The sequence below is a fragment of the Gambusia affinis genome, linkage group LG14 (assembly GCF_019740435.1).
Source record: "Gambusia affinis linkage group LG14, SWU_Gaff_1.0, whole genome shotgun sequence".
NCBI lineage: Eukaryota > Metazoa > Chordata > Actinopteri > Cyprinodontiformes > Poeciliidae > Gambusia > Gambusia affinis.
The window spans coordinates 22875593-22895596 of NC_057881.1; the positions used below are offsets into that span (position 1 = coordinate 22875593).

The 20004-nt window shown below is 40.1% G+C and overlaps 1 protein-coding gene across 2 annotated transcripts in view; it reads right to left on the minus strand.

The window, feature by feature from the left end:
• Positions 1-19762, minus strand: part of col22a1 (collagen, type XXII, alpha 1) — a 76968-nt gene extending 57206 nt beyond the window's left edge. For both annotated transcript variants that reach the window (XM_044137977.1, XM_044137976.1), the window contains exons 1-3: positions 19549-19762; positions 13745-13886; positions 13083-13649 (exon numbers count right to left, since the gene is read on the minus strand). In XM_044137977.1, coding sequence (XP_043993912.1) covers positions 13083-13649; positions 13745-13835 — 658 coding nt within the window. In that variant the 5' untranslated portion in view covers positions 13836-13886; positions 19549-19762. The remainder of the gene's footprint in view (positions 1-13082; positions 13650-13744; positions 13887-19548) is intronic.
• Between the last annotated feature and the right edge of the window lie 242 nt (positions 19763-20004).

A 20004-nucleotide genomic window follows, 5' to 3' on the forward strand; every position in this document is an offset into this window, starting at 1 on the left:
TCGTCTGGGGGTCCTATGTGGACTCAGGAAAATAAAGTGGAGTGATTCTCCCAAAGACCAAACCCCTACAGTCTTCACCTCTTCACCTCCCTTCATTCCCTCCTGGCCCAATCATATTCACATATGATACACACATAACTGTGTGTTTATGATTGTTTGTCTCTGTGATGGACTGGCGACCTGTCCAGGATGTACATTGAGTCTTCACCTCCCTCCATCCCTCCCTCCCTCCATCAATAAATCTTTAAACTTCTAACTTTATGAGGTTAGAAGTTTAACCTCATACTTCTAACCTCTGAAGTAGGTCACACTTAGTAATTTGAAGTGAAATCCAAATCTTCATCCATCCATTATTTTGAGAACCCTGATGGTTTTGACCAGTAATGTGAACAGTGTTACACATTTTCTTCCGAAGCCTTTTGTCTCTTCCATCTTTCAGGTTTTCTCAACCCCAGAGCATGGCGAAACTTTTTCATCAATGATTTCTTCACTGGAGGGGGAGCCTTTGCTTCTTCAATCTCCTGATCTTTCAGTTTTAGCTCTTCTGAAATCTTACGATTTTGTGCAAGTTGCTGTTCAATTTCAGCAGCCGATGCATCCAGTTGTTCTTTAAACTTTATCTCGTTTAAGAAGAGCTTTCGTTTCACTTCATCCAGTTCTTTCTGCAGCAAGTTCTTTTCTGCATGGAGGAATTTTGCTCTTTTCCCATTCCGTATTTCAACCTCCGCATGCCGATATCTCTCATCTCTATGTTCTTTCTCCATTATTTGTATTTCCTCCCTCAGGGCCAAAATGTCAATTTCGTATTTTTGGACCATTTCTAGAGTGGTATCTTTAACTTGGTCCAGCTCTTTCTGGATGCATCGCTCCGCCTCTTGGGAAGCATCTTGCACTGAAGCCATTTTTTGAAGAAGTGTTTCATTCTCTGTTTGTAATTCTGCATAAAGCAGTTTGTTAATTTTTGCCATCTCAGCATGAGCTTCTTCATTGTCCTTCAGCTCCCGCTCCAGTGAACATACCCGTTTTTTAAGTGTTAAGATATCGGTATTGAATTTTTTGGTCATTTCCAGGTTTTCCTCTTTCAGTTTGTCCACTTCTCTCTGGAGACATGTCTCTTTTTCTGTGCTGGCATTTTGTAGAGATGATAATTGTCCACGAATAATTGTCTGAGAGTTTGCAGTTTTTTCCATCTCCAGTTCTTCCTGTAACGTTTCCACCTGTTCTGCTAGATTAATCATGTCAGTTTGAAACTTGGCGAGAACTTCTTGGAGGGCTTTATTTTCCATCAGAAGTTCATTCGTTCCTTTGTTTGCCTCACTGCATCCGTCAACGTTGTTTCCATTAAACTCGTATTTTTCTAGCGTCAGTTTTACGCTGTGCAGTTCCTTTTCCAAATCATTTGCTCTCTGGTGTTCCTCGTTAAATTTGGCTCTTTCCGCATCCAAGAGAGCCTTTAGTCTGTTAACTTCCTCTTCAAAAGAATTACCGGCATCCTGATTTTGACTGTTCTTCAGTCCATCTTCCTGGCAATGAGTCTCCTCTTCGAAGAATTTCTTCATCTCAGTTTCCATTTCTCTCAAAAATCGTTTTGAAAATATGCTGTAAAACAGTGATAACAATGATTTCTCTAGAAGTTGTCTCCACTCCACCTTGTGCTTTCTGACTAGCAAGAGAACTAATCGACTGAACTTCAAGTGAAGTTCTGTGGTGACATCACAACATGTCTTGTGACATCATAGGCTTGTCCATGATGACCTTTGACAGTGTTCTGGAATTCTGCACCTTGTGTATTTTTTTTATTATTTTTTTTAAAGAGTGAAAATGAATTAAGAGTTCCAGCCATATTTTATACAAATAATGAAATGAAATCAAATAATCAAAAGTTTCTGTAAGCTAAGTTTAATTTTGTCTATGTGTGGTGGATGCTCCTACCATCCACCACACATAGATGGTAACACTATATTTAGATATACTAACACCACATCGTGCAAAACCTCCAAATGTAAAAGTCCTGAAAAGGGGAATAATTCACTAAATGAGTCACAAACATGTTCTTTCCTTTGCTGTGTATTGAATGAGTTATTGTTGCGTACATGCATACACACAGAACGATGACTCCAAACTTAAAACAACCTCCTGTGAGGTTTGAACAGATTCATATTTCTTTAAATTTCTTAAGACATTTTCTAGGTTTAATTTGACAGCACGTAGCGCCACTAACATCCAGTAACTTTTAATTGAAAGTAGAATCGGGCACACTTATAGAGTAAACAAATAAGAACTTTAAAAAAAAAAATAAGAATAATAACTTATTGCATGTTCTTGTTCTAAAATGATTTAAAGATACTTTCTGTATAGAAATCAGACTGGTATACTTAATTAAGGTTTTGTGCATTATTATTTATTATTTTTGCACTTTTCATAACAAAAGAAACATAATTTGGCAAAAAGTTTGGACACCCCCAGTTGTTGTAACTGCTGTTTAGCTAGGAGTGATGTAAGCACTAGGAGTGGTGTGTGAGCTGAACAGAGCTGGTGCAGACACACTGCCCTCTCTCGCTCATTTCCCTGTTTGATGTCCAGACCCAGACCTGGTTGAAGAAAAGGGCAGCTGTGTCGGTGGAGAGGTTGAGGTGGGAGGGGGAGAGGGTGAAATGGGGTGTGGTGGTTTCCACTTCCATATTTCCACACACGTATATTTTAGCGGCGGTGGCGACAGGGAAAGGAAACACCTTCGGGTTAAGTTGTTTTTGGTAGGAGAAATCCTTCTATTGGAGTAGAGAGTTTGTTTGACACTTTTTGAGAATTGAACTACACATTGTCTTATGAATTGGCCTGTGGATATATTTAGTTTTGTTCTAAAAGTCTAGAAGTCAAGAACATTTTAAATGAAGTAGCAAAGAATCTGGTATAGAACATGCAATTAGAAGACGTAGATTTCTTTCTTTTTTTTCCTTAAGTGCCATCCAAAAAAATTGCAAATAAAAACTAAATGCTAAATATGCCACCAGACACTTAGAAAGTGTCACCTGGTGTTGAAAGTTAGCAATGTAAGTAGTGAGTAGGTAACATTTTAACTATTTATACTTTCTACATTTGCAGAAGATATTCAGTTCTTCTATAAAAAAAAGGCAACTTTCTAATCTAGGCTGTAGCTATATAAGTGTAGTAAATTTTAACAAATGACATTTTAATGAAGAGGCTTGTTGCAACAAGCAATTATTCCTATGATAAATCAAAATGAGCTCAATTTCCATTCTAATGACTAACATCCCTTGAAAGGCAATTTTGTTAACAGAATCTTCATAATCCGTTTTATTTATGGTTGCAGATATTTTTATTTCCTTTGTATTGATTTTGGTTGTTGTCTTTTACTTTGGATGTTTAAAATATCTTCCAGTTTCAGTGTGGTGAGTTCGCAAAATGAATGTTTATTAGTCTTTCATAATAACTTGCATTATTATGCCTTTATTATGACATTATTTAACAACGGTACCAAAACGACTTCCGCAATAATTTCTGGGACAATTTATCAGCCAGCAAAATGTGTTATTCTGTTATGCTAGTTATGAAGAGTGTGCATAAGGACTGGTCCGACTCATTGATGTTTTTATTTATTATTAGGCCCGAGCAGCAAAGCGCTGCGAAGGCCTATTGTATCTGTACTGTTTCTTATTATTAGGCCCGAGCAGCAAAGCGCTGCGAAGGCCTATTGTATCTGTACTGTTTATTATTATTATTATTATTCTTTTTTTTCTGCCCCCCTCTTTGGGTGCCTTTTTGGGGGCTTTATCATATTCAAAAACTCACCAAACTTGGCAGACACATAGAGACTGTTTAAAAATTTTGAATTTTAAGGTCGACGCAAAAATCGCAGAAAAAATGGCTCAACAGCGCCAACTAGCAATTTTCAAAAGACCCAAACCAATCACTTAACTTCATCGTAGAGACCTGAAATTTGGTACAGTTGTAGAGCTCCCCAAGATGCTCAGAATTTACAATTATTGTTATAGTCCAACTATCACAGGAAGTCGGCCATTTTGGATGGAAGGTCACATTTTGACCCCATTTTGGCCGTTTACAGCATTGGTATTTGATCGAACTCCTCCTAGGGATTTTGATTGATTGGCTTCAAACTTGGTGAGTCCGATCAGAAGGCATGGGCGATTCAAAGTTATCAAACTGGTGTGTTTTTGAGCATGCTGAAGGGGGGATAGCAGGGGTCAAAGTTCACCGACTCGCCACGAAACTCTAAACAGTTATAACTCCTACACTAAAACTCTCAGAGGAACCAAACTTTCAGTGATTGAGCATCATGGGTTGACCTAAAATACCCTGTGGTCAAATGATGACATCACTAAGGCCACGCCCCCTGAGAACAGGAAGTGTCATATTTTACTGGGAACGGTCCCTATATTACACCTTTGACCTAATCAACATGAAACTGTGTTAACAGACAGGAAACATGTGGCTCTATAAGGGATTCCAGCCCCGACAGGCTTTGATGGAGCAAGTGGGCGTGGCGGCGTGGCGAAGTGACCTCTAACACCGCTGTCATACGTTTGGCTCTGAATTCCACAGTTTTGGGCAAAGCTGTTCCAAACTCACTAGGATGGATCCTTATCCACTCCCCGAAAGAAATCCATAATAAAATTTGGTGGGCGTGGCCTAATGTATTTATGGCGCCGGCTAGAAAATTTTAAATGATCAGCCCCAAGTCATGCTTTAACCTAGAATTACCAAACTTGGTACATATGTGTATCTTTTCAGGACGAACAAAAAAGTCTCTTGGAGCCATATTCTAAATTCAACGGATTTTCTGTAATTTTAGATTTTTTAGAAAAAAAAATGTTATTCCCATTAAGTCCTCTTGGTGTCACTGTTACTCCACACATGAATAAGGCGAGAATTACACAGTATGAGAGAGGTGCTGTAATGGTGATATTAACCACTTGGTGTCACTATCACGCCATACATGACTATGTGTACATTTTTACCACTGCAATTCCCAAAGATGCATCTGTGTATTTTGTAGTTCCACAGTTACGTTGTTTTCGATACTTCTGCTGGCTCGTTGGGATAAAAATAGCCTCCACGGATAACATTAACGATCAAGCCTTCCTTAATCCCGTCTGCATGTGCGTTTTTATTATGTAAGTATACATTTCCATCTCCTATATTTGCGTTTATATCACTTATTAGCACTAGAGAACTGAATATGACGGTTGACAGTCAAGCTAACGCAGCTAAGCTATCGAAGTGCACCGAAGCATGCATGATTTAACGGAGAGAGCAGCGCCTGCAGCTGTACGGCTGCTTATTAATTTTCCCTGAAGTAAAAAAAGAAAAGAAGAATTTCTGATATTTTTATTTTTGAATCATCTTTATAATTAAGAAAATTGTGGAAACATTGTTTCAAAACATCTTGTACGTAGCGCATGCCAAAGCTTAAATCTTATTTCTCAGTTCGGTTTTGACGCCCCCACCCCTCCTCCCCCTCCGCCGCCCACATATACGTAGCAATGGCTGGCTCGTTGGGATAAAAATAGCCTCCACGGATAACATTCACGATCAATCAAGCCGTCATGATATGTGTGCAGTTCGATCTTTATAACGCACGCACGCACGCAATCCCACGCAATCTGTTCTGTGTTTGGATGGGTTCTGAGTAACCTGGTGACTTTAGATGTGCCGCTGCTGCACCACCTGGATAGAATGATTAGTTCATTAGCCCCACCCACTACCCACAGAAAGTCACCATTTTTTCCTGCAGTATGTCTAACTTTTCTCTGTTTTTTATATGGATTTAATCCAGTGCAAACCCACTTAAAATGATAAGGTGATGACATCTGTCAATGCTGGCTGAACAGTGTGGGCGTGGCCAGATGGCGAATGTCAGACCCTCGCCATATTCATACGATTGTCTTTAAATCACACATGGATGATCCGATTGGAACCAAACTTGAAATGTAAGACCTGTGGTAACCTTTAAAGAGCTCAAATGTTTTGAAATGTAATTTGACTCCACTGCGCCCCCTAGGTCAATCCATCCGCTATATCTCCACCGTAAATGGACCGATCTGCGCCAGATTTTTTGTGAGTCGTCGGGAAGCGCTGCCGAACGCATTCGCGTGTGTCGTGTGGCGGGCGATCGGGCGGGAAAGGTTCGCGACGGCTCCGCTCGCGGCGGGCGCTGGAACGGTGCGAGCTCAGCGGCTGCTGGAACTCCGCGGTGGCGGGCGAGCAGCGCTTGCTGCGAGGGCCGCACGAGGCTGCTTGCAGCTTTAATTATTCTTTATTATTCTTCCACCCAAATGAATTGCCTTTTTGGAGGCTTTATCATATTCAAAAACTCACCAAATTTGGCGGACGCATAGAGACTGTTTAAAATTTACGTATTTTAAGGTCGTTGCAAAAATCGCAATAAAAATGGCTCAACAGCGCCACCTAGAAATTTTCAAAAGACCCTTTTCTATTCACTTACTTTGTCGTAGAGACTTGAAATTTGGTACAGTTGTAGAGCTCCCCAAGACGCTCAGAATTTACAATTATTGTCATAGTCCAAGTATCACAGGAAGTCGGCCATTTTGGATCGAAGGTCACATTTTGACCCGATTTTTGCCGTTTACACCCTTCGTATTTGATCGAACTCCTCCTAGGGATTTCGATTGATCGGCTTCAAACTCGGTCAGTCTGATCATAAGGCATGGCCGATTAAAAGTTATCAAAACGGTGAGTTTTTGAGTATGTTGAAGGGGGGTTAGCAGGGGTCAAAGTTCACCTACTTGCCATGAAATTCAAAACAGTTATAACTCCTACACTAAAACTCTCAGAGGAACCAAACTTTCAGTGATTGAGCATCATGGGTTGACCTAAAATACCCTGTGGTCAAATGATGACATCACTAAGGCCACGCCCCCTGAGAACAGGAAGTGTCATATTTTACTGGGAACGGTCCCTATATTACACCTTTGAACTAATCAACATGAAACTGTGTTAACAGACAGGAAACATGTGGCTGTATAAGGGATTCCAGCCCCGACCGGCTTTGATGGAGCAGGTGGGCGTGGCGGCTGCGAAGTGACCTCTAACGCCGCTGTCATTCGTTTGGCTCTGAATTCCACAATTTTGGGCGAAACTGCTCCAAACTCATTAGGATGGATCTTTATCCACCCCAAGACAGGAATCCATAATAAAATTTGGTGGGCGTGGCCTAATTTCTCTATAGCGCCCCCTAGAAAATTTTAAATGATCAGCCCCAAGCTATGGTTTAACCTAGAATTATGAAACTTGGCACACATTTGTATCTTGTCAGGACGTACAAAAGTCTCTTGGAGCCATGGTCTCAACCCAACAGGAAGTCGGCCATTTTGGAATAAAAGTTCCAAAATTGACCCCATTTTTGATGTTTACAGCCTTCGATTTGATCGAACTCCTACAGTTTTTCAGATACAGACTTCAAAATCGCTCAGCACACACTTGAGGCATCAAAGGTGAAAAGTTATCAAAGGAATTGTCGTACTTCAAAGTATGTGGGCGTGGCTATGTGTCAAACTTTGACTATTCGCCATGAAACATAAAACTCTTATAACTCCTACACTAAAACTCTCAGAGGAACCAAACTTTCAGTGATTGATCATCATAGTTTGACATAAAAGACCCTGTGGTCAAATGATGACATCACTCAGGCCACGCCCCCTGAGAACAGGAAGTGTCATGTTTTACTGGGAACGGTCGCTATCTTACACCTTTGACCTAATCAACTTGAAAGTTTTTCCAGAAACAGAAGACATTCTGGTGTATTTTGGATTCCAGCCCCGACCGGCTTTGATGGAGCAGGTGGGCGTGGCGGCGTGGCGAAGTGACCTCTAACGCCGCTGTCATTCGTTTGGCTCTGAATTCCACAGTTTTGGGCAAAACTTCTCCAAACTCTCTAGGATGGATCTTTATCCACCTCCTGAAAGAAATCCATAATAAAATTTGGTGGGCGTGGCCTAATGTATTTATGGCGCCCCCTAGAAAATTTTAAATGATCAGCCCCAAGTCATGCTTTAACCTAGAATTACCAAACTTGGTACATATGTGTATCTTTTCAGGACGAACAAAAATGTCTCTTGGAGCCATATTCTAAATTCAACGGATTTTCTGTAATTTTAGATTTTTTAGAAAAAAATATGTTATTCCCATTAAGTCCTCTTGGTGTCACTGTTACTCCACACATGAATAAGGCGAGAATTACACAGTATGAGAGAGGTGCTGTAATGGCGATATTAACCACTTGGTGTCACTATCACGCCATACATGACTATGTGTACATTTTTACCACTGCAATTCCCAAAGATGCATCTGTGTATTTTGTAGTTCCACAGTTACGTTGTTTTCGATACTTCTGCTGGCTCGTTGGGATAAAAATAGCCTCCACGGATAACATTAACGATCAATCCTTCCTTAATCCCGTCTGCATGTGCGTTATTATGTAAGTATACATTTCCATCTCCTATATTTGCGTTTATATCACTTATTAGCACTAGAGAACAGAATATGAATATGACGGTTCACAGTCAAGCTAACGCAGCTAAGCTATCTACGTGCACAGAAGCATGCAAGGATTTTATCGGAGAGCAGCGCCTGCAGCTGCACTCTGCTTATTAATTTTCCCTGAAGTAAGAAAAGAAGAATTTCTGATATTTTTATTATTGAATCATCTTTATAATTAACAAAATTGTGGAGAAAAAAAAAAGATTCTCTGTCAAAACATGTTGTACGTAGCGCACGCCAAAGCTTAAATCTTATTTCTCAGTTCGCTTTTTTTATTTGAACCTCCGGTACTTCTAAGAGCGGTTTGCATCCCAGCGAAAACATCTTGTACGTAGCGCACGCCAAAGCTTAAATCTTATTTCTCAGTTCGGTTTTGTTTATTTGGTGCTTTTTCTGTAAGCTAAAAATGAATAAGCAGAATTTGAACCTCCGGTAGTTCTAAGAGCGGTTTGGATCCCAGCAGAGATTTTTACTGTGTGCGGTTCTGGCTCGATCTTTAGACGCGACGCACGACGACGCGACGCGACGCACGCACGCACGCACGCGCATCCATCCCCCACCCTCGAAGGGTTGAATATGACGGTTGACAGTCAAGCTAACGCAGCTCCCTTGTTTTGACTTATGATGTTTTTTCAAAATTGCATAGAAACGAATGAAGAATTGCCTTAATTTTCATGCTAATAATGTTGTAAAACTGTTGTTTGCAATATTTTTACATCAGTTTAAGAAATTTACAGTATATATTGTAATTCTAAATTATAAAAATATTTTGTAAATATTTGACATTTTCACAGTGAATTTTTATTTATTTTTTCAAATCGGATTTTGTTTGAAATCAAAACAAAATTTGTTTTGATTTTGATCAAATCAAATAAAAATCAATGATTTGAATGAACTTTAAACTCATTCTTAGAGTTTAAATTAGAGTTTAAATTAATTTTAATTTTAATGCCATGGCTCTTCAGCATTTATGTGAGCTTTAAGGGATTAATTTTTGCTTTGAGATCTGTTTACTTTCTTCCTAGTTAAAGAAAGCACATTTCAGCAGCAAGGCATTTAAAAGTGCTTTACACCAAATCAAAGACAAAAACACAATGCAACATAGAATCAACAATCAAAACAAAACATCAAGTCAGGTTTTGTCAATACATTTGCAATTTATTACATTTCAAATACAACTCTAAACAAGTGGGTTTTTAATTTAGATTTAAAGGAAGTCAGTGTTTCAGCTCTTTTACAATTTTCTGGAAGTTTGTTCCAGATTTGTGGTGCATAGATGCTAAATGCTGCTTTCTCCTCATTTGGTTCTGGGGATGTAGAGCAGACCAGAACCAGAAGACCTGAGAGGTCTGGAAGGTTGATACAACAGCAGCAAATCTTTAATGTATTGTGGTGCTAAACCATTCAGTGATTTATAAACTAACAACAGTATTTTAAAGTCTATTGTTTGAGCTACAGGGAGCCAGTGGAGGGACTTTAAAACTGGTGTTATGTGCTCTATCTTCCTGGTTTTAGTGAGAACACGAGCAGCAGCATTATGGATCAGCTGCAGCTGTTTGATTGGTTGGACAGACCTGTGAAGACGCAGTTGTAATAATCAATGTGGCTGAAGATAAACGCATGGATGAGTTTCTCTAGATCTGGCTGAGACATTAGTCCTTTAATCCTGGAAATGTTCTTCAGGTTATAGTAGGCCATCTTTGTGACTGTCTTTATGTGGCTATGAAGGTTCAGGTCAGTGTCCATCACTACTCCCAGGATTCGGGCCTGATTGCTGATTTTTAGTTGTAATAACTGAAGCTTTGCACTGACTCTAGATTGTTCCTCTTTAGGTCCAAAGATAATAACTTCAGTTTTGTTTCTGTTCAGCTGGAGAAAGTTTGGCACATTATCTGTTCTAAGCATCTGTTCTGTGTTTGGATGGGTTCTGAGTAACCTGGTGACTTTAGATGTGCCGCTGCTGCACCACCTGGATAGAATGATTAGTTCATTAGCCCCACCCACTACCCACAGAAAGTCACCATTTTTTCCTGCAGTATGTCTAACTTTTCTCTGTTTTTTATATGGATTTAATCCAGTGCAAACCCACTTAAAATGATAAGGTGATGACATCTGTCAATGCTGGCTGAACAGTGTGGGCGTGGCCAGATGGCGAATGTCAGACCCTCGCCATATTCATACGATTGTCTTTAAATCACACATGGATGATCCGATTGGAACCAAACTTGAAATGTAAGACCTGTGGTAACCTTTAAAGAGCTCAAATGTTTTGAAATGTAATTTGACTCCACTGCGCCCCCTAGGTCAATCCATCCGCTATATCTCCGCCGTAAATGGACCGATCTGCGCCAGATTTTTTGTGAGTCGTGGAAGGCTGCGAACGATTCGTGTGGCGGGCGATCGGGCGGAAGGTTCATGACGGCCTCCCGCGGCGAGCGGGCGCCGGCTCTGGAAACGGTGCGAGAGCTTCCGCGGCTGCTGTAACTCCGCGGTGGCCGGCGAGCCGGAGCAGCGCTTGCTGCGAGGGCCGCACGAGGCTGCTTGCAGCTTTAATTATTATTATTATTATTTACCACTGTATTCCCAGTGAGTGGGTTCATATTCATGAGGATCATCTGCACAGATTATATCTGGTGGGCCATCTGGACCAAAACGGTGTGGGCCAAATTTCTGTCCCAGTCCATACCCATCTCAATCTAACATGGTTCCAGCGTCCAAATGAAATTCTCCTTTCCACTATTAATAGCTGAACAACTAGTGTTTGCTCCCTTGACCACAAGTCATAAATATTCTCTGCGGCTTTCCAGCCGTTACAAGCATCTGCAAAATATGTGCCATGAAAACCTGCAATTTTCTAAAATCACAGCTCTATAAAAATCTCCATGTCATAAAAAGCTCTGGAGGTTGATTCTGAGGACAACTTGGCTTGTTGTTTTCTTGCGGCGTACAAAAGCTAAGAGGGTGCCCGACGTGAAAACCCGAGCAGCTAGTTCGTCTGTTTGGCATCTCAATTTCTAAAAGTTACGTTACAAACATTTGATGTGGGACTGAAGGCTGCCACTGTATTCAAGTCAAAATGTCACGTCTACCTGAAATTTCCTAAGCGACAATGGAAGACCTGCCAAAGAATATGTGTTTATAATGGCAGCGCCAGCAGGTAGACCAAGAATGGCCACTCTCTGGATAAAGTGACGTGCGTCACACTTCCTTAAAGATGATGTTGCTTGCACAGCTCTGAATCTTAAAATGCTAAATAACAGAGCAACTCCCTGCAGCTGTGGTACTGAAGGTATAATTTGGGGACGCGAGTGCGAGTTATATTTGAAGCAATGTAAAACCTGCCTTTGCCTTACCATTACCGTCCTACAGCCAATATTTTCCTTTCTCTTTTTGCTGCCGCAGGTTTCGATAAGCTTCTAATTATTTGTGCCCTTTGATCGTTTCGTCTAAAAACTCTAAGAACGAGAGTTTTTGTCACTCAAGGTCACACTTCCAAACTTACCAGCTTAAGACCTCAAATGCTCTAAAGAGTCGCTGGAGGATAAACACTGTCCGTTTTTAAACGTATAGATAAAAAGGCGAATACGTTCCACGTCTATCTGAGTGTTGGGCGCCAGGCCAACGTGAAACATTAGAGCTGTAATTTTCTGGGTGAAAATAACTGGCACTGCCCAGTGAGCCACTCGCACTGACCACGGATGTACATGGAGGTCCACTTGCAGCAAAAAGTTTAAGCTTTTTTTTTCCCTCACAAAATGCAGTCACAGACCGTCAGAGTGACCAATAGTGGAAAATATTATAGCATCATATATATATATATATGTACTACATATATATACATGTAAATAATAGTTTGATGGCTGGGACCACTGTTAGCGTGACCCAACCAGGTGCTCTGACTTTCCTATCCAGTCTGAGTGGGTTTTAAAGATAAGCTGCTGAAATAAAAATAGTAGCTACACGTTGCCTCTCAGCAACCAACAATAATAAAAATAAAATGCCTTTAAGTCGTGAAACAAAAACAAATATGGAAAAGAACCTTAAAGAGAGAAATTCCTTGCTCCATTATATAGATGAGACAGCTATTAAGCTGTTAGAGAGTGCATTTTTAACCCCAAATTAGGTGATTTATGAGAGTGTGTGAACTACTTTCTAAGCCTGTGTGCATGTGTTGAAAGAATTTTCTCAGCACAATAGTGGAAAAACCGCTGGGGTTTTAAGAGGAGAGGCTTTCCAGTGCTGAACGCCTCTGCTCTGAGGCAGCAGTCAAGAAGGCAGCGACACCACAGACATGTCTTGTTGGGAAACTATTATTTAAAACTCCTTCTTTAAAGAGTCTCCCCTCACAGGCTTCGTGTTAGACCAAAAGTTGATAACACCGGGTGGATGAGCAACTCTCTGTAGTTGGGGTGGGGTTTCGTGGTTAAAGGTTAAAATAAGGGGAGCGGCTGAATAAATGCAACGTTTAGCTTGAAGCTGACTCTCCATTGTGGGTTTTCAGAAAGAGGCCAATGTGTTTAAAAATAGTCGGATGGGTGACTTACTTTCGCACAGCCTCCTCCTCAGCCTGCCTCGGATTTTATCAATGGCGTTGAAGTCGGTCACGTGAAAGACGTGGGCATTTTTAGGCTCTGCCGCGATTTCCTCCAGCTCTTCCTTCAGCGCCTCCCCGATGCCCACGGCGAACATCCGGATGCCAGCTCTGGCGGCTGCCTTGGAAGGTTCCAGAACGTAATCCTGACTTAGGCCGTCCGTTAGCAAGATGGCCACCTTCTGAATGCCGCGCTCGGCCGGCCTCGCACCGTTCCGCTCCGTGAAGATGTTCGTGGTGGTGTAGCTGATAGCGTCCCCGGTCCTGGTGTCTCCCCCTAGGTAGCGTATGTTACGGGCAGCTCGCTTCACGTCTTCCAGGGTCCTGTATTTCCCCAGGGTGAACTCTGGGGTCGGCCTGTCACTGTAGCGAACCACTGCTACTCTTGTCTTGTCGGGCGCTACGTCGAAAGACTCTACCAAGTTGGCTACCCATTGCCTAATTTTCTCAAAATTTTCCTTCCCCACACTGGAAGAGGTATCCAGAATAAACGCTAAGTCGTAGTGGACATTCTTACAACCTGCAACAGACAGAAACATGGGGATTCAGTTACATGTAGTTGGGACATATTAAACTTTGTAACTGGGTATGAATATTTCATGCTGATGGTTTTACCTGCCCTTTGTGCATCCACTCCTTCCCCGGAAAGGGTCAAGGCCAGGACGAAGCAGACCAGGGTGATCCTAAATCCCAGTCGGAATTCCATGTGGGCCTTGTCTTGGGTTTGTTTTGTTCAGCTTATTACCACCATCAAGCTCTGAAAAAATCAGTGGAGACATCAGGCAATACAGCATATCCTCAAAGTATTGACAGCACTTCACTTTTTCCACTTTTTGTTATGTTACAGGTCTATTCTAAATTCTATTAATCTCCTTTTGTAAGGAAAATATTCCATTGTGACAATGTATTGTTTTTGGTTTTACAATGTCATGTCTCATCAGTCCACTGGACTTTTTCCGTAAAGTCTTGAGGATCATCAAGATGTCTTGGTAAATGTCACTTTGCTAAATTTGAAGATACTTGGAACTCTATTAAGGATGTAATTTTCCTCTTTTTGTTGAACACTGACTTTGAATGAGGCAAATGATGCCTGTAGTGCTTTTGATGTTTCTCTGTGATCTTTTTATAATCTTCTGGGTGCTTTATTTAAAATGACTCTTGAAGTAAATTTGGTACACTGTGCATTGCTGGGAAGGGCCATTACTGCTCCATGTTTGGATGATGATGTTACAGTGGTTTCCTTGAATCGTAAAGCTTTAGAAATGACTTGGTGACCCTTTCTATAATTCTTGGCGACCGTTTTTCATCTGTTGCTGAATGTGTTTAGATCAGGGGGATGATATGTTGAAACTTTTTGACATTTTTTTTAGCCTGCTTCATCTTAGCAAACGGGTTTGATTTGAGTGATAGGACTAGACTTTCTAAAATATATGGGTAATCACAGTGGAGTGTGTTAATCTAACTGAAGCTTGACCTTTAAGTATGACCCTCCACCCCCAAGAAAGAACAAGAATAGGAGAAATCTGTCAAAGGGCAAATGCTTGTTCAAAGCATAGTTCCTCCTGTGGAGTTGGAAGATTGTTCTGAATTAAAAAGTTTCTGTAGCCATTGTATTCACAGCCCAACTATAACAAGAACCTTACAGAAAACCAATTTAAAATTGTATTAACACTCTGTGCATTTAACACTCCTGGCTCCATCTCATGGCAAACCTTTCCTCCAGCCTCGTATATCTCTGGTATGAAGCTTGGCAGGAAATGTTCTTCATTCTCCGAACATGATAATTGAAAGCTAAGACTGAAATAAACATTTCTTTGGAGGAGCAAGTGAACTCTCCGTCCAGAGAAAATTGGACTGACTGAGGACGGTTGAAACCTGATGCCAAACTATGTCTTTCTATCCACCCACAAGACTAAAAAAGAAGAATGCGGAGTTAGTGAGCTTTGCTGATGTTGCATGTTCGGATTATTTTTAACACTCAGACATTGGACGATGAGAGTCCATCTGGTCCTGTTTTGGTCATCAACTAGATCTTTTTTTTAAAAATTATTATTATTATCATCGGGCTGGCTGTTGTGCCTTAATGACACTGACAGGATCCCAACATCTAAACACATCTCAATTCTCCACTGTAGTCCATAATTTGTAGCGTTTGCTGTTGCTGAAGGTCTAACATGTGACTGACTCTAGCCTAAACATGGGCTCATCCTGACAGGAACACTGTCTCGTTGTGGGGGGTTGTCCGGGGGAAGCTTTGGAAAGTTTGAGTTATTGGTCAAGTTGGAAAGAAGTAGTCCCCGATGAGCCGAAAAGCTTTTTACCATCTTCCACCTTGTTTCAGTACAGTAAGATATTTCCACTGAACACATTGTTCGTTCATTTATTTTCCAGAGGAAACACGCAGCCAAAACTATCTGCTTGCCACAGAAATATAAAAAAAAGAATAAAATATGTATTCTGTTGTTCTTCAGTACAATGCTGGTGCACTTAAAGATGCTACTGAATGAAGCCATCTTAACATTATGGGTTGGAGAACACTATTCATGTCAGAAAGAGAAACTTTCTCGTTTTGACAAGCTTTATATCTCACTAAAACGAGAGCTTCTCGTCGTAAGGGGATATAAAACTCGTTAAAACAAAATGTTTTCCAGAGTGATATTTCATTAAACCAGCATTAAACAAGAAAGGTCAGAATAATAAAACAGCAACACCTCGAGGGCTGTTTGAATGTTGTCTAGAATGAAAAAAAACACACAAAAAAAACGAAGTGAGAAGACAGACAGAGGGGCACCCTCTATGACTTTTTAAGAAGTCAAAATCTGAAAACGTATTTCAGCACTGAGGAGTGACAGAGTCATCTTGTTATGATGAGGAACTCTTGTTTTAATGAGGTACTGCTCCTGTATTTATTTCCTAGCTCTGGCAGATAAACATAAGAGAACCTGATGGTGTAAGGCTATAGTGGTAACCAGTACTCCACCATTCAATGGAGGTTGTCATAGAATGGATTCCACAAGATCCATCTATCTCTATCCATCTAGTGGACTTTAGACTCCTGAGGTTTGATAGATTCATGTTTTTTTTTTTTTCCCTTCACGCTTTATTGAACAAGTGTCAATTCAGCTAAATGTTAAAGTTACTTTTTCAATGTTTGTATTCATTTCCCACCTACAGATGATTGTTTATAGTCCTGCTAGCAACATTTTAACATGACCTGTATCAACCACATAAGTTGAATTTTATGGTGAACTCGATATTTGGTATTTTTAACTTCCAAAAACTTCTCAAAGAACAAAACTAAGTGTCTTTTAACAGTGGTGTACATTTACATTAATATGATTTGATGTAAAACATTACATTGTAGCTCTGGGTGGATGTTGGGAGTTGTCCTGTTTGAAGGCGAACCTCCACTCCAGTTTCCAGTCTCTGAGATTTCTTTCATATATTTACCCCCATTCATTTTTGTCATAAACATCTCCAATGCAGCGTTGACTGGGACAGAGCACAACATTTTCAGCATATTATTTTTGCCTTAATTTCTTGCTATTATTTTAGTCCCCCTAATTTAGATTTAATGTAGTTATTTTAGTTTTTGTCTAATTTTAGTTTATCCAATTTACCACAAATGTATTTGGCAAAAATGTGATTTCTTGAAGGAATGTACTTTTTGAAGGATTTTTATATCTTTTAGGGAAAGCAGTTGTTTATATTGAGATAACATCTTCATTCCTCAGGTAGAAGTGAATTAAAGGAACAGTTTTTTTATCGTACTCAGACGATCTTTTGTTGTTTGCAACAACTTTATCTGGATTTGCTCTTTTGGTGAAGCTTAAAAAATCATCATAATACTTTATTTATTTTTTTTTTAGCAAATATTAGATGTAAACTTTGTAAAGTATTCCAACTTGTTTTGTCTACGTTTAGATTTGGTTAGGTTTCGTCTCCGCTGGTAGATGAGAATTTTTTTTTAATCATTTTTGACAATACAGTTTTAGTTGTTTGGTGTGTTTTTGTTCTCTTTTCTTACATAAACAACATAAAATTTCATTTCTGTCTCTTCTGACCAGTGCACGTATATGTCTCGAATGCCCTGCATTCATTTTCAAAAACGACTGAAATTCTTACGAATTCTGGTTTTCTCTGTACTGTCTCTTTCTTTCACAATTCATCCGTGAAGACCCGATTTGTTGTGTGGACAAGGAGTAGTTGTTTGTTCCTCTCTTAATACTCTGCTTAAATTACACACAAGTAACTGATTAGGTGACCAGGCATTTTGTTTCACAGGATTTTAGTCAGAGCTACCATAAAAAATAGGATTTAAAGGAAATGTATGCCACACTTTTCAGATATCTTACCCAATTTTCTACTTTGCATCAGTTTACAACATACAGCGGAAACAAAAGGTCCAGGGGTTTTGTGGTGACGATGTGACAAAATGTCAAAAGGGCCACAATTTTGTTTTGGTAGCACTGTGCTAATCCTCCAAGGTTATAAAAGACCACAGAATTAGGTAGAATGGAGTATTAAGCAAAAAGGGGTATAGAGAGGGAGGGGGGATTACCATAGTGCCCTACTGTCTATGACTGTGCCTATGTTAGAAGGTGGAATAGTGAAGGCATTATGAACTTTTGGGGAAGCAAAGGCTTTCAGCCTCCAGATGATAATTTTCTTATCTGATTCCACTTAGGGTTATTTCTGTTTCTTGCTTTCCCTGTTGCTATTTATGAGCAGATTAGGTATGTGAGCTGAACTGCTCCAAACATCCCGAGTTAGGGTGAAGGTTAAAATCTAGAAAATGAACTCTGGCCAGATGTCAGTAAAGAAGAAGAAGAAAATGGAGCATTCATGCTTTCCACCATGCTGCCCTTCACACGCTCTCTGGGAAAAGTGATAATTTGTTTTTGCTTGTTTTTTTTCTTTCTTAGATAAAGTTTACAAATCAAAGCTTTATGTTAAAGGATCTGGAAATAATAGGTATTGCCTGAACCATCCGAATGTTAAATGAATCTTATTTGTCAATCTTTTGCATATAATAAAGATTTTGTATATTTGAAAATGTGTGCGTGCGTGCGTGCGTGTGTGTGTGTGTGCATGGAAGTGAGGTTTATGTACTTCTCAAATTTGTATCTCAAATTTCCAACTGGAGCTGATCAAATGTAGTCCATGGCTTTAAAAATGTTGAAATGACCCTTTAAACAGAAATCTCAAATAAGATACAAACTTTAGCCTCACAATAAAGGCTTTAGTCTTCAGCTGTGTTTTCTTACACTCTGTCTGTCTAGACATGTTAAGAAGCAAAAAACACCTTTATTTTATTTTATTTTATTTTTTTTATGTTTTTGAGTTCTAATGCCCCCTTTGATATGACACTCAGGGCAGAGAGCCATATCACTTGCATCATAACCTGCTATGGTTCTAATACAGAACCTCACACTTGCAGATTTACTCTGCAGGAAGTCGGATGTACTGGGTTTTATTTATTAAAGAGGGAAGAATACCCATGAATGCCGCACTTTACAGATTTAAATATATATATGTGTGTATACACTAATATATATTGTTCTCTCTCACAAAATCCACTAAAACTAAAATTAAATTATACTATATTGTATGGGAGGGTTGTAGGGTCACAAAATTGTGGGGGGGAAAAAAAAACTTAACGGTAGCAGACTTCAGCGGACTGCTGGGCTTTGAACGAGTCTGTCCTCCCACATTTATAGAACTCCATTTAAAACACGACCTCTGACCCTTCCACTGGAGTTATTTTCCATTTTTATGTGCAGATAAACCATCTGAGGTAACTGCTGCTGCTTCGCTTCAATCGGCATGTGAACCTGAGTTCAGTTTCCTCAACAAAAAAAACCCCAAAACCCTGCAGGTCTGTGTCATCAGGCCGGTTTCCAGTTCCTCCCTCAGCGGCAGACCTGAGACCTGCAGCTTAGATGTCTATAACAGAAGCACTGCGTTCATCCTTCCTCGGATGTGAGAAACAAAACTTTCTGGAGGTTTTTTGTTTGTTTGTTTTGATTCTCTTATGTGCCACAGTACTGAGGCACAGTCCGCTTCGAAAATAAACTTAAATTTATTTTTGAAGCAGTTTTAAAGTCACATCAAATGGCCAGGAGAAAACGATTTAAAAAAGATTTATCCCACTGTTCAAGATTAAACAAATGCCATAGCTTCGTAGAACAAAACAGGATCATATTGTCACCTTCCTAAGTACACCTTCACAAGTAAATTTTTTCTGCCAAAAAGTTTTTTTTTCTTGCAAAAATCACCTTTTTTTTTTTTTTTTTGCCAAAACACAATTTATGCAAAAAAAAAATTTTTTTTTTTTTTTAAATTAAAAATTTTGGCAACAATTCACTTATGCAGTCATTTTAGGAATGTGAAAATGTCTTTTTTTTTTTCCTTCTTACCTGGCTGGTGAGTCAGTCTCACTGAAGGAGTCTCTCTCTCTGTCTCTCTTTCTCTCTGCCTCCAGCGCTCACACTCTGGATCAGCACGGCGGCAGCATCATTATAAGGTGATAATAATCCACAAACAGGTTCCCCCTCCTGGCAGGCACCGCAAATCAAGATTTGCCCCCGTTCCTTATCCCGGGTCGCCGGTCCAGTGCACAGAGTTCTGAAGTAGTGTTTGGTAGGTGATCTCCGGCAACCTTTCAGACGGCTGGTCGGAGTGGGAGGGAACAGCAGGAGGTGGGGAGTGTGTGTGTGTGTGTGTGGGGGGGGGGAAGAGAAAGAAAGTGTAGGGTTTCACTTGGGAGACGAGGTGGCTTCTGCTGTTCTCCACCGCCTGTGGCCTGCTCATGAAAAAAAAACAAAAAAAAAACACAGGCCGAGAGGCGCAGCCAAATATAGAGCCAACTTTTT